Source organism: Mirounga leonina, unplaced genomic scaffold (genome assembly GCF_011800145.1).
Source record: "Mirounga leonina isolate KUSES-001 unplaced genomic scaffold, KU_Mleo_1.0 Mir_454, whole genome shotgun sequence".
NCBI lineage: Eukaryota > Metazoa > Chordata > Mammalia > Carnivora > Phocidae > Mirounga > Mirounga leonina.
The window spans coordinates 1434360-1449703 of NW_023270763.1; the positions used below are offsets into that span (position 1 = coordinate 1434360).

The 15344-nt window shown below is 59.0% G+C and overlaps 1 protein-coding gene across 11 annotated transcripts in view; it reads right to left on the reverse strand.

Annotated features, from left to right (window-relative positions):
• Positions 1-15344, reverse strand: part of MAD1L1 (mitotic arrest deficient 1 like 1) — a 312404-nt gene that overhangs the window by 105086 nt on the left and 191974 nt on the right. For all 11 annotated transcript variants that reach the window (XM_034988250.1, XM_034988249.1, XM_034988247.1 and 8 more), the window contains one exon: positions 1790-1878. In XM_034988250.1, the coding sequence (XP_034844141.1) occupies positions 1790-1878 (89 nt within the window). The remainder of the gene's footprint in view (positions 1-1789; positions 1879-15344) is intronic.

Consider the following 15344-nt stretch of genomic DNA (forward strand, 5'->3'; position numbering starts at 1 on the left):
CGTGGGGTGAATGGGGCAGTGAACCTGGGGTGAACCGGGGGGTGAACCGTGGGGTGAACAGTGGGGTGAACAGCGGGGTGAACCATGGGGTGAACCGTGGGGTGAACGGCAGGGTGAACTGGGGGGTAAACTGGGGGGTCCACCCGCACCATAGCAGCTGAGGGGCTGGCAGGGCCTCACAGACCTTGTTTCCTAGCCACTGGTCCCGGGAAAGGGCCGGGGTTGGGGGCTCCCCGTGGCTGTGCTCAGCCGACCCTGGAGCCTGCCCAGCAGGGACCCTCGCCACAGGGCTGAGGGGGAAGCGCACGATGCGCTGTCAGGCGTGGTTCCAGCCCTCCCTGGAGCGGCCAGAAACTCGGAGGGCGATGTGCACGTGCCCCGGCAAGTGGTCCACACAACTGTCGACCCAGTTTTGGTTAATTAGCCACAAAGGCTCGTCTCCCACAGTTGCTTTCACCAAACGAAATGGTGGGGGCGGGAAGCTTTGATCTTGATGTACGAAATATCACTGATAAAGCCTTTATTTAAACCTTAAAGATAAATAGAAAGGAATCCACCCAAAGCGTGACAGCCCATGCAAATGAGCGCAGCCAACAGCAGGCCGGGGCCTGGACGGCACGCCCGCATCCCTCACACGCTGCCGCCTCCCCGCTGACCCCTGGGTCCCCATCCCCGCCTGGCCCACCGCCAGAGCCCCCCATGGACACGGGTTCTCGCAGCACCTCTGCCTTGCTTTGGCAGCCCCACGCTGCTGACGTGATTTTATGCGAACGACGTCCCCCTAACCCCCGTTACGCTGTAACATTCAGGAAGACAGACAAGATGTGCCCCTGCTCACCCTGCTTCGTCCTCATGCTCAGCCCGGGGGACGCCCACAGCACACACTCGCATCTGAACAAGTCGGAGGATAACAAACGGGCGACTGCGGAACCGGGGGGGTCCCGAGGCCAAGGTCCTGACACGAGAGAGGCTCCGGAAACGACGGGAGAAACCTGGAACCCAGAGGGGGCCACTGCCTGCACCCACACACTTCCCGTGGGGAAGTCCATGGCCGACGCATCGTATCGCTCCCGGTTCTCACAACCCGCAAAGGAGGGCTGCCCGCCCAGCACAGACGAGCAAACAGCCCCAGAGGGGGACACAGGGCCTGACGAGCTCACGCCCCAACCCCTAGCCACGTCACCAAGCAGCAGGGTGCTCACCCACCCCGCCGAAGCTCCTGAGGATGGGAAAGCGGGCGCCCTGTGCCTGGCCGGCAGCAGGCGCTCAGAGCACCCCAGAACCCAGGCTGCTTGGCCTGCACTCACTTTGCACCCAGAGATTCTGGGGAGACGCCATCTACCTGCCCATCGGCCACTTTCCAGTAACAAACTGAAACAACAGGGCCAACTGGGGGAGCCAAGGGGAGCTGGGAGTAGGCCCTCAGAGCTCCACCGAGGTGTCCCTGAAAACCTCCTCCTTCAGGACCTGCTACCTCTCCCGGCCCAGGAGGTGGGCGGCATGCTGCGTCAGGACAGGGTCAGGAGGATCGGGAAAGCCTCTGGGGAAACAGGCGTGTTCTGGGCAGGCCGGACACACGGACTGAAGGTGGCCTGGCTGACATTCGGGACGCGCCCTGTGAGCAGCTCTCTTCTGAAATAGGGCCGTTTGTGCTGCCCCCGCACCGGCAGCTGAACCCGGCACACCCCTCAGTGCTGGGGGCGCAGAGCCTAGTGTCCATGCAGAGGACTCCGAGTGGACGGAGCATGATTCGGAAAGGCAGGCCCGGAGGCCGCAGGTGCTGACGTACCTGAGCGAGCTTGCCTCCTCCCTGGACAGCGGGAAGCTCTGCTCGGCGGTGCTGGACTGAGACTGTAGCATCTTCACCTCCATCTCCAGCTGCGAGAAAGCACAAGCAGGTGAGCGGGAGGTGCTGCGGCCGCCCCGCCCCACCCGCCCCACCCGCCCCCACGGGCCCCGAGACCGGAGATCCTGCACCCGGCTCCCAGGGGGAGGGGGTGACACTGGGGGCAGAGCCGCCGTCTCCTGGGCTACCCTGTGCCCCGGGGACCCGGGGCGGCCAGACCTCACAGCCCGCCAGACACAACATCCCTCTCGGCGCCCACCCCTGGGGCGGCAGCAGACACACTGACTCTGGGGCATGCTGACGGGAAACATCAAAATCTGGGGAAAGGGGGTCCCAGCAGCTGGAAAAAACACAGTCCAAGTTTACCAATGCTTTGATCTGCTTTAAGAGTCATGGTATCTTATTTATTTGCTGCTTTGAATTCCCTGCAGAATGACAGGTGACGCAGACTGCCTGGAAGGGAATGGGGACTGGAGATGCACAAAAGCCGGAGAAGGAGCAGGGAGGGAATTCCCGCCTGTGGTCCAGGTGCAGGAACAGGGCCAGCGGCGGGGGCCTGCACGGGAGCGAGCCTACAGTCTGCGTACAGCCCCCAGAACTCCTGCTCCCTGAGAGCACGCCTCCTCCCCGACCCCAGCTCCTTGCTCAGGACGCCAGGGCTGTTCCTCGGGGCCCTGTCTCGCACACGTGGCTCTGTACCCGTCAGTCTGACCGCGGTCAGTCCTTCTGACCACTGTCCGCCCGGTTCTTGCGCCAGAACAGATGCTCGGTGACCGACCGAGCAACAAGACAGGAAAGCAGGGGGGCGGTGGGCCCTCACGTGCACCCAGGATGGTCTGCTCTGGCGCAGACATGGGTTTCGAGGCTCCTGTGGGAATCTCAGATGGTGGGGGCTCTGAGTGCCCCCGAGTTCACAGCGTTCAGAGAACAGGAAGGCCGGCAGAGGTGGCAGGGGGGCCTTCGTCGTTCACAAGGCTTTCCCGCCGATGCAGCCCCGTGGGTGGCGGGCTCACCACCAAGAACGCGGACCTGTCAGCCTTCGCCACTCATCACACAAGACCCGGTCTGCGGGGCGGACATCCCCGAGGGGCTCTGACAAGTCAGTGCTCGTTAGAAATGACCTTAGTCGGCTGCAGAAAGAAGCACGGGTATGAGCTGACCGGTGTCTCAAGCTCCAGGGCCCCACAGAAGCCCCTGAACGGGACAACGGCCATGACAGCCTGCTGAGTGCTGCAGGGGGAGCTGACGGGGTGGGGGCGCAGGGCAGACACGGGTCTCCCTACCTCATCAGGGGGTGGCCTGCACATAGCTCCCGCAGCGGCCCCTCCCCGCAGCCGCCTGTCCTGATGCCCCAAAGGGAGGCCACTCGACCTCCCCACCCGACGGTGCACGCCAGGGGACAGGTGATTTCAGGAAGAGACCTCCCGCCACACCCACCCAAAGGTACAGGCTGGGAATGACGTGTCCAGTCCGCGTCTGCGGACCCGCCTCACTACCCTCTGGGCTGCACGGCTGAAACCCCTGCCCCTTCACCGGGGTGGCCGAGAGCTCCCAGTCCTGCACCAGCACGTGGACGATGCCGCTGTCCTGAGCTGGGCACCAACAGCGTCTGTGGGAAGGGTGCTGACAGATCAGCGCGGCCCGGGGCTGAGGGAGCAGAGTGTGTCTCCACGTATCTGCCTTCCTGGGCCTGAAGGAGCAGCCTTCTCGAAAACATCCTCTCTAGGCTGTTCCTGGAAACGTCCCCCTGGGGCAGCTCGTTTAGGAATTCTTGGGCCCGAGGCATCCAGTCTGTATGAAACCCTGATACTAATCATCGAGGTCACAATCGTGGGTGACCCCAATCCTGCTGGTCGTGGAGAGCAAGCTCGAGTGGGAGTGGCCTGCGCAAAGTCCCCAGAGGAAAGGAGGGAGTCAGAGTCCCGGCACATGCCCGCCAGTGCCCACTGGCCACAGTACCCCTGCACAGGGCAGGCACGAAGTGACCCCACCATGGCGCCACGACGTGGAGCAAAGCCTGCTCATACTCACGGAGAAGCGGCGTCCACCATGTCCGGGGCCCTTCCTGCTCCTCCCACACATACACCTCCCTGAACTGGCCAGGCTCCCCACTCCTTTCTGACACCGCCCAGATGCTTATGCAGGAGCTGGTGGTCCCTGTGTCCTCTTCATGGCCACAGCCAAACAGGCCAGTGGGCACACGGACCTCGCTGGACCAGGCCGACTCTCCTGGAAGGACACAGAACCAGCCCGAGCGCAGTCTGGGCTGATCCCTCTCCACGTCCTGAGCAGAGCAGGCTGCACACCTCACAGCTCCGAGTGCTCGTGCAGCAAAGCCGGTCTGTGGAGCCGCAAGACAGGATGCTCTGCAGGGACGTCACGGTCCCGGCCCAGGCCTGCTCCCCTCCCGCCGCGTGCCGTGAACGCTGTGCAGCCCCAGGACCCGAGGGTCAGATGTGGGACACAATGCGTACACACCCCAGAGGCCTTGGCAAAAGCACCCTGGTCACCCCGGCGCTAGCTGCAGCCACCGGGAGCCGTCCAGCCGTGAGGCTCCAGGACGGTCTGTGCTTCCGCCCGCAAATAGGAATCGGCTCGTCCCCTAACTTAGCTCTTCACTTACTGTTAGAAAAACGGTAAGACAGCCTCACCCTGTTTGGTACTCTGGTTTTCTCACTTAATCTATTCTGGAGAGATTTCCAAACCAGTGCGGAGACAGCCTCCTGGGTCATGTCTGTGGCCCCGTGAACTCCCACCTCTCGCCGACCCGTCTCCAGGGACAAAGGTTTGCGCCGCTTCCCACCCGACAGCATGAAGTCAACGCCGTGGCGAGGCCGCTCTTGCATGCGCTGGTCTCCCTGCCGGCCCCCGACGTCCCCATACGAGGATCCCGAGGCGCGACATCCCCTTGCCATCCGTCACCAAGTTCTGCGTCTGCCTCTGACTTCCTCCTCCATCCGCCATCCTGTCCGCGACAGTTCCAGGGTCCTTCCTCTCTCCCACCCATCCCTGCCCTCAAGCACCTCAACAAAACAAAAACCGAAACCTTTTCAGAAAACACTGGGATTGGGCTAAGTGCTCGGACCGGGGAGTCAGCGTGTGAGCACGCGGCCGCCTGTCCGGCTCACGGGGGCGCCTCAGCCTCGCGCTCGCGTTCGCACCGGGCATGGCCGGCGGGGGCTTCTGTGTACCCCGCTCTGCTGCTCTTGCACGTGGCTGCGCTTTCTCTCTCGTCGGTATCTGTGCGTGCAGGCCTCAGCCCTCCTGCCCCGACCCGTGCCCGCCGCTCGGGCGGCTGCAGCGGCTCTCAGCCGGCGGGCTCGGCGCAGTCACGTCCGCCGCGAGAGCGAAGGCCCGCTGCCCCGGGGCCTGGGGCTGCCGCCCACTCCAGGAGCCCCGGACGTCCCGAGCGGTCTGTGGTGTCCCTGGAGCGCAAGTTCGTAGCGTCCTATTTACAGCATGTCAGTTTGGGGCTGAAGTAGACACACTCTATTATGCTGAGAAATCATCCATATGTTCACGTTTTATTAAGACTAACGTTGGGTTTTTGTCCAACGCCTTTCAGCAAATACGGAGCACTTGCCCCACAAACAATCCAGGAGCCCAGCGCGGGGGAAACCGTGGGGCGCGGCTGGGTTGCGGGCTCCGCGCCCGACCCGTGGGCAGCCCGAGCCCCTGCGCGCACGGTGCTCACCGCCCACAGCCTCCCCCCCCCGAGCTCCGGTCAGCGCGCACGGCACGCACGGGGTCCGTGTTCGGACGGCCTCACAGATTCCCCCCAAAACTGCCTCAGCCCGATGCGACTGGTTTCTGCTGCTTCTCTTGGGGGGAGGGCAGGGCGGCCACTGGGCAACACCTGGGTATTTAACCTCTAACGTTTCTATCACTTCCGGAGTCGCAGTATTCGTTTCATTCAGATTGTTACTTAAGTTGAGCTGTGGTACGACTCACGTCTATTCTTTTTAGATCTACTTACGCGTTTGCTCTATTCCCTACCGTCGAGGCGCGGCTCACGAGGGTCCAGTGCAGGAGCTCCAGCCCCGGGACCATGTGCGTGTCCACACCTGCAGGGTGCTGCGGAGCAAGACCCGCACGCCCTCCCTGCCAGAAACTCTGCTTCTCCTCAGCCCTCACGTGTGTGTGGGGGGGTGCGTCTACTCATTTTTCACTGGGACTGTGGGGGATTCATACATTGAACTGGCTTTATTTCGGGCACGGGCACTTGGATTTATTATTTCCACTGTTTTTCACTTTCTTATTAACTTCGGCTTTGATCTTTGCAAATTCCTACTTTTTGCTTGACTAGGGCTTATTTTGTTTCCCTTTCCTGAGTTCTCGAGCGGGGTCTTTAATCTATCTCTCTTCACGCTTTCCTGCTCAATAATATAAATATTTAATCTGCAATTTTTCTTCTCAACCCTGCCCTGCTTCCCACAGGCTCTGAGATGTGTTTTCTGGATTCTATGCACTTCCAGATAGCCTTTCTTCTTCGACCCAAGAAATGCTGAAGATGGAGATTTGGGTTCTGTTTCTTTCTTGCTTTGTTCATAATCTCAAATTCATCACGTGTCTGCATTAGTTCTACCTGTCTGAGCTCAGGAAGGTTTTCTGTATCATCAATATGCGGTGAATTCTGGTGAGCATTTCCTATGAGCGCTTTATGAAAAGAGTCTTCTTTAGTTTTGGGCTTGAGGGCTTTATCTAAAATGGACTGTTCCTTCCATCACTTATTCTTGGCCCACTCGAAATATCATGGGTCACAAACTCTCCTACTGCTGGCGTCCTCGAGGACTCCCCCGAATCTCTCCCCATCTCTGTGCTTTCTGAACATCAATGATCTACCTGTAGCCTGTTTATCTTGCTTACTTTTTTGCGTGAAATGAGTTTGCATCTTTTTGTCCTAATGGTTGCTTTTATAACTCTTCCCTTGACATAATACCTGCACTTCTCTGTTTTCGACAGTCCCTGTTCTCCTCCTCCACCGATGTGTGACCCTTCTTACTGTTCACTTTCGACAGCTAAATGTGCTCTCGCTACACGACGTTAACTTCAAATGTTTTAACCTTCAGCTACCACGGCGGGAACGCTGCCACTACCATGTCTGCTCCCGTCTGCTTCCTTCCGAGAACTTCCATTAAACACACGGACTCCGTGTTGCCCGAGCCCACAGCATCTGCCTGGTCCCATTTCCTGACCTCCACGCTGGCTTCAGTCTTCCAGGCCTGTGGGTTCGGCTCTGGCCGCCGCCCCTTGCAGACACGCACCCGGCCCTCAGGCCCACCAGCCCCAGCTCAGCCTCTGCTCCAGCCTCACGGACACCCCGGATTCGCGGCAAAATGTTCATAATTTTCGTCTGATCAATGTCAGGTTGTTAATTTTTTTTGTGAAAATGTTTTGATATTTGCTTTTCTATAAAACGTTTGGACCTTACAAAATTGTGTGATCTTGCCTTTATTACTCATTGGTGAAGGTGACTTTCATTCAATCCCGCTTGTGCAAAAGGGCACACTGCAGAAAGGACAGGGTGCCTTCTCTTCTTCCAAACCTGACCAGGTGGCTCTGAGTTCTCTCTGCGAGAGGGGAAGCTGCAAGCTCTCGTCTCCATCCCCCCCTGCGGCCGTACCCCCCGCCGGCAGGGCCGGTCCACGGAGCTGCTCCTTCAAGCCGTGTTCTCTCTGGGCTCGTCCCGCACACCCCTGCCACTGCCTCCGCTGAGGGCCAGCCCCCTCCCGTTTAGGGGCTTGGGTTTTAGCTGAAGTTCTGTTTGGCCCAAATTTAGGTTTGCCTTTTTTGGCTTTCATTCTTCTTGGTACTTTTGGACAATTTCCAGGAAAGAAGGAAGAAATGCTGACTTATGCTACAGTGTTCAAAGCCAAACAGGCCCTTTTAACTTGTAAGCTTGACTCATAACTAACAGGCTTTCTACTTCACCCTCTCCCGCCCCGCCGGAGCCTGACATCCCGAGCCTCCGAGGGCTACAGCCCACACGTCCGGAGGCCCACGAGGGACTGCCTCAGCCTGCCCTCGGAGAGCCCGCACCCTCCCGGCTCCCCAGCCCGGGGTGGTGGCCGGCACACAAGACACACGTATGTGCCTGCCAGTCAGTCCCCTGCCACCATTCAGATCCACCCCAAAGGCCACCTTCACACCAGTCCTCCCGAGCCGGGAGTGCCAGCCCCCATGCACTGTTCAACCCTGTGATTCCAGGACTTTTCTTCCCCACCAGCCTGGGAACTCCTGAAGGTGGGTATGCACCAGTCACCTCTTTACCAATTCCCAGCTCAGACATGGCACGCAGGAGGAGGTCCAGGCCCACAGGCAGGGGTCCAGAGCACACGGATGACCAGCACAAGCCCAGGCCTGGCACATCCCTCGCGTGTGTGGCCCAGCGCAGCACAGCCTTGGGGGTGGTGGACTGGCCAGGCCTGGACCAGGACAGCCTGGGGCAGGGAGTGGGGCCACGGTAAACACACAAGGAAGCACGCCATCCAGGGAGGAAAAAGACCTGGAATTTGTTTACCCACCAGACACCCAATTTCACAAAGTACTTAAACGGATTTACACTTAAAAGGAGGGAAACCAGTCAGGCTTTGAAAGGGCCTACTGGGGGAGGAATGGGAGCAGTGTTGCTGTGGGTGCTTCGGGAACAGCCGGGCACAGGGTGCACGGTCGTCCGTGGCCACAGCCTCTCCTCCGGGGCCCCTCTCCCAGGGGGGTTCACACCACGCTGTCCGGGAGCCCTGGGCTTGTTCACAAACAGGCTGACCCTCAATGTCCTCATCTATAAAGTGGGGGCAATACTTCTGTTCCTGAGGTCTGAGCAGGAAGTGAGAAGACAGAGAGGAAAATGCCCATCCAAGGGCCCAGCACACGCCAGAGCCAGGGCCCCTTCCCTGTAGTGCCACACGGCCACCCTTCTGGAGGGTGCCCAGGGCCCACCCGCGGCACCGCCCGCCTCCACCTGGAGGCCCGGCCCGGAGGCCCAGGCGAAGCCACGCTGCTAGGAGCTGGCCCTGGAAGAAGTGAAAATTGGAAATGCGTTAATACTGCAGTCTGCAACTACCTATTTCATACTTGGCTGAGAAAAATCTGTATTTGGAGTTGGTATTAAAAAAAAAAAGAACAGAGAACTAATTGGATTGCATCTTCTGAGAGACTTCCTAAATGACAAAACCACGAGGGCCGTTCCGTGAGCCGTTCTCAAACCCCGAGGGGAGGGCCCTCGGAGGGGCTGTCTGCAGACACAGCGCGTGGCCCAGGGCAGCGCCCGTGATGAGGACGAGGCCCACGCGCCACGCACACCCTGGACGAGGTCCTGGGCCCACCCCGGCCGGCGGGAGCCACTCCGCAGAGCTCCCTGCTTCACCTCCACACGTTGTCTCCCAGAGAGACACTGCTCTGCTTCTCCAGCCTCTGAAGTTAACACACAAATTTATATTCCTTTCTTGGGCTCGCTCTCCAAATTAACAGGCGTGATTACCAGCACTGCCTGCTCCAAACGAATCTAACACCCATGGAGCCCGGCTGCTGGCAGACGGTGCTCATATTCTGGGACGGGTGGGCGCTCCTGGGGACCCCCTCCGGGGAAGCCAGACGTGCCAGCCCCATCCACGGCCCCCTCGGAGGCTGCTTCTTGCTCCCTAGGCAAGCAGGCTGAGGCCAAGGAGGTAAACGTTCCTCCAAAGCCAAGGGCCGGCTGACACCCACCTGCCATTTTCATGCTGGACCTGGAGCTGAACACTCGTGGGGACCGGGAAGCAGTCCCCGAGGGGACTTCGCCTCCGGCCTGGCTGGAGGTCCGGCTGCCCGCTGCCCCCAGCTCCCCTGCCTCTGACGCCAACAGACACCAAGCCCGCCACTCACCGAGACGCCAAGGGCATGAACTGCCCGAGCACCTGACTGCTCCACTTTGGACTGCACGAGGAGGGACCTCTCAGCCCACACAAGACACTGGGAGCCAGCAGCCTCCAGCACACAGGCCTGCTGGGCAGGAAGATGGCTGAGTGCTACCATCTTGCCTTGTTTTTACGATCCTCACTTCACACCACGCGCACATGTCGCTAACTCAAACAGTAAGAAAACACTAAAAATATCCAGTTATTGGCTCAGAGCCCAGGCCAGCATCCACCAAGGGACAGGCCACCCAGTTGAGCCTCTATTCTCGATAACCAACCCCAGCCAGCGGCTCACGTGGCAGCACGTGCCCCGACCACGGGTCCTCACCAGGCCCTCCGGCTTTCCGCCGCAGCACCGACCTCCAGGCCCTCGTGGGGGCCGGGCGCACGAGCCTGGTGTGCGCCCAGTTGTTGACCGAACGCAGGTGTTGCCTCTGTGCCACTCTGGGTCCTGGCTCAAGATCGGGGGGGACAGGGCTCTGGACCCTGGCCCCAGACCACAGGGAAGGCACCGGTTCGAGGGGCCGCCGGGAACGTCCCGCAGTTTGGCAGACACGTGCCGACCGCAGAGAGCGCCGGGAACGGCTGCCCTCGGAGCTTCTGCTGGCGAACCCACAGCCAGGGTGTGGGGGGACTGGGCTCCCTGGAAGCCTCCCGGCTGCCTCCCAGGGGACTGTGCCTCCTCAGGGCCTGGTGCCCGCACGTCAGGGCGTCTTCGCAAAGGCCCCTGGAAGCCAGGCCCCGACCACAGTGTGGATCGAGCCCAGGAACTGGGGGTGACACAGCTTCAGGCACCCTCTCAACCAGGGGTCAGAACACCCGCAGTGGGAAGGCCCGGCAGGGAGCACCCACTGCTGCCTCAGGCAGCCACAGATGACAGGCGCCCAAATGGGTGCGGTCGCTTTGTTTTCAGTGTGTTACTTAGAGCCGGCGGTGGGCGGACGCGCTGAGCGCTGGTCTGCTGTCCCCACGCTGGACCACCCCCCGCTGATGAGGGAACGAGTCAGCGCGACAGAGGCCCAAGAGCCGAAGGGCGCACCACCTGCGGGACGCCAGCCCAACAGCCCCACAGCTGGCCCACCACTGTCCCCACCAGGGTGGCCGTGGGCAGAAGGCACGCCCAGGGCCTGGAAGCAGGGGCTGCTCGCCCGCCCCCGGCAGTGACAGGAGCCGACTCCCCATCGCTAAGCACCTGGACTGCGACCCCCAGGCGGCGAGGCTCGGCCCGACCGCACGCCCAGCCCAGCGCGGCTGGAGGGTCTGTGGGGGCTTCGGCGCCGGCTTCTCACTGGGGAGGGTGCCAGCCAGGCCTGGTGCCGAGGGCACCTCTCGCCCACGTGGGGCCAGCGGCCCATATCACTGAGCGTTCCCCCGTGTGCCCCGGGCCACACACGCCGGCACCTCCCGGGCACACGGCGCGATCCCAAGCGAGTCGCCCCAGCTTGTGCAGGTGCAAGAGCGGCCAGCTGTGATCTGAACCCGGACCCTTCGGCCTCCGATGAAGCAGGACAGACGCTTCCCGCACGCTCTCAGTGGCAACGAGTTCTGCGGGAAGCCACCTGCCACGGGACAGGGAGGACGATACTGCCTCGTGTTCACAGAAGAGAACCGTGTGTCACGTGAGAAACGTGCGTCGCTGTGGCGTGCTCGCTGCCTCGGGGCCGCTGACGCAGAGGAATACCGTTCTCACCCATCACTGTCCTTCCATTTCCCTTGGTCTTATATTTAAGCTGCTCCTGACTATGGGGATTTCCACAGCGGCCGGGTGACGAAGGGCCGTCCAAGTCACCTGCTGTCAAGGGTGCCGGTGAAAGACTCATGGCAGGGAGCAAAACCGTCGGAAGGCTCGCAAACCAAGCCCATGCCTGAATGTCCCGTCTGCCCCGTCTACGTCAACTCCAAGCCCGGAGGCAGCGGCGGCAGGGGTGGTGCCCGTGGAACCCCGACACGGGGTCAAGGGGGGCACCCTGGACCCGTGTCTGCACCCCCCAGCAACCTCCCAGCCCCAGGCGGCCACTGAGAACCAAAGCTCCCGAGAGAAGGCTCTCGTCGAAGGGGCGCCTGGCTCAGCCCGAACCTCGCTCTCCAGCAGGCAGGTCAGGGGACGGCGTCTGAGTCTGAATGTTAGTCAAGTCTACGTGGGCGGCGAGATGCGCCGGCTGAGAAATCACGCCACCGCCTCGGATGCAGCTGGACAGAGTCGTGTGCAGCCTGTCCACGGGAGCGAAGGCACAGGCTCAAGCAGAGGGAGTGTCCCAGGGGGAAAAGGGATGCCACGCAGCGGGAACAGTGCGGGCAAAGGCACGGAGGCATCAAGAACACGGAAGTGCGTCGGGGGGCCAACCACCGAGATCCTCCCATCGGAGACCCCGCTCGCTGAAGTCAGGGAGGCAAGCACGGGCTGCAGCCAACCCCAGACACCCGTGAGGACGCCGTGCGGTCAGATCTCTGCACCACCAACTGGCCGCCAAACCCCACCAGTCAGGTGCGGGAAGAAGGGGAGCAGCAGGGTGGGTCTGTGGTGGGGACAGGACAGGAGGACACAGGACAAGACAAGGTCTCTGGACTAGGTCACAGCTCAGGAGGCCACACCACTTCTCGAAGTTACCGCTCTTCATCCCATCAGTCTACAAAGGTTAGTGGAATATACATAGAGAAGTGAAAATCCCTTCTACAAACCAGAGATTAATACAACAAAGGCTGGATAGCCTCCCAAAAGGGATCGGAAACCTACCATTTACCCAAAGGTTCCCAGACCAGGACTCACTTCCCAAATCCTCGAGGGCAAATCTGCTTAGGCAGATTGAGCAGAGTCACTGACCTCAGGCAGAGCACACACCAGCACTCCCCTGTCCCCACCCTGGAGGGCACCGTGGGCCGAGTCCACAGGAGGCTCAGCACCCAGAAGCCAGGAGGGGATCTGGGGCCACAGTCTGGAGACTGAGGTCCCATCTGTACAACCACGGGGCAGGGAAGGAACCCTGACCAGGCCGGGGGACATAAGTTGACCCCAGCCCCGGACAATCAGACAAAGGCCCTGGTATCAGGAAGTGCTCAGTACATGAACAGTGATTTCCTACATTTATTCCTGCAAATCCTTGTGTCATAGAAGACTCTGCATCAACCTTCTGGTTGAAATGCCCAGTGCTCTAAGGGAGGCCAGGAGCACAACAGGCTAGGGTGAAAAGTTGGGCCAGAGGCTCCCATGGCCAAGGCCGCCTCTGGAGAACCGGAAGGCTAGAAAGCACGAGGCAGGCCTGCTGAGCACCCCAGCTCGCCTTCCCTGCTGAGAAGGCAGAATCAGCAGTGCGGGGAGACCGTGGCAGCCAGACCTCACAGTGCAGGACATGTGCAGGGAACCCAGAGTATGAAGGACAACCCTGACTGGCAGACGCAGGACAGGAAAGACGCCGAGACCGAAGACTGAACCAGGAGAAGGGACAAGAGGGAACAGCACCTCCTCCGTCCAGCCAGACTCCAAAGCCCCTAACTCATGGGGCACCAGGCAGAGCGCCCAAGGCGGCTGAGGCCCAGGGCTGGTGGTAATTAGCCCCAGAACTAACACTGCCCCAGGGCAGCCCGGAATGTCAGAAAAATGCCACCCGGCAGATGGGACCATCTCTCAGGAGCTTCACTGCATACCTGAACAAAGATCACGGGTCTTCACAGGAATACACAGGTCTCCTGCATCCGCCCAACACAGGTGTAGAAGGAGCACAGAATGACTTCGAAACAGTCATGTAACTGAATTCCATACTTTCAAATATTAAGTATAAATGTGCGGGGAAAAAGGAAGACCGAGGCAAACTTTGTAGAAACGTAAACAGCAACGCTGGAGATAAAAACATGCAGGTCATTCTGCTGGAAGATTAGGTCGGGGAGCCTGGAGACATAGCAACAGGAATGATTCACAACAGGAGAGGGAGAGAGAGGGGATTTTCAGAAATGAGAAGAGCACACGTGGGCTGGGGGACTAGTCCCAGCACCCAACTGTGGGTAACTGGACACTCACAAAGGACGAGGACAGCAAGTCCATGGAGCTAAGAAACGCAGAAACCCTAAGCACAGGAGACACCATGAAGTGCAACAAGGCGCATCACAATCAAACCGCTCCACCCAGCGATCAAGAAAGTGCTGGAAAAGCAGAGAAAACAGACAAGTTACACGAGAAGCTCGAGGGAAACAAGGCGAGTCAGAGTCAGTGGGAAAACCCCCTTCACGTCCTGAAAGGGAAAAGCATGGCCACCGAGAAGTGAAGATGAACAAAACTGTCAAACATCAGCTAGACCGACACAGGGAAGAGAGAAGGGGGCCCATCCGCTGACGGCAGAAGGGGGAGCAGAGTCACTGACCTTAGGAAGTAAGAAGGACGGTAAGAGAATCCCAGAGTAGCTGTTAGGCCACCTGGATGACTCAGATAAACTCCTGGAAACACACAAACCCCAAAACTGACTCCAGAAGAAATGGGAAATCTGAACAGACCCATGACAAGTGAGGAGGCTCAATCAGTAACAAAGACATGTCCAGGAGCGGATGGCTTCGCTGGCAAATGCTCCCAATCACATAAAAGAATTAACACAGAATTCCCAAATTCTTACAAGAAGTTAAGGAGGAGGAACGCTTCTCAGCTTATTCCACGAGGACAGCATAAAGCTGATACCACGGCCAGAGAAGGCAGCACGTGAGAAGAAAACCGAGACCAAGAACCCTTATGAATACAGGCGCACACAACCTCGACAAGACAGTGGCGAGCCCCACAGGCAGCATCTAAAAGGGTCCTACACCGCGACCAGGTGGGCTTTCCACCAGGAATGCAAGAATGGCTCGACACACAAAAACCAACTAATGCAACGCACCACCTTAACAGAACGAAGGGAAAAACCACATGGCGACCTCAATCAGTGCAGGAAAGCACTTGTCAAAATCCAACACTCTTTCATGATAAAATGTTCAGCAAACCAGAAATAGAAGGGAACTTCCCCAACCTGATAAAATGCATTTACTTAAACCCACAGCTCACATCATACTCTACGGTAAAAGACGGACAGCTTCCCCCTAAGATCAAGAACGGAACAAGGATGTCTACTTCCAGCACTGTCATTTGACATGGTACTGGAGTTCCAGCTGGAGCAGTTAGGAAAGAATAAGAAACAAAAGACAGCAAACTGGAGAGGAAGAAGTAAAGCTATCTCTACTCACAGATGACATGATCTCATATACAGGAAACCCTACGCAATTCACAAAAAACTATTGGGAGTTAAAAGACTCTGGCAAAGTGGCAGGAACCAAGATCACCACACAAACACTGGCGGCTTGTCTGCATACTAGTGATGAACAATCAACAAAGAAACCAATTCCATTCACAAGAGCATCAAAGAGAATAGGAAACTCGAGAATACGTGTAACCAAGGAGGAAGTACGTACACACTGGAAACTGTAAAACACTGCTAAAACGATGAAAGTAAACCAAAATAAGTGGACATTCTGTGTTCACAGGTTGAAAAACTTAATGCTGTTAAGATGGCAATCTTCCTCAAAGTGATCTGCAGATTCAATGCAACTCCTCTTAAAGTCCTGTTTTTGCAGAAATGGGAAAGCTGATC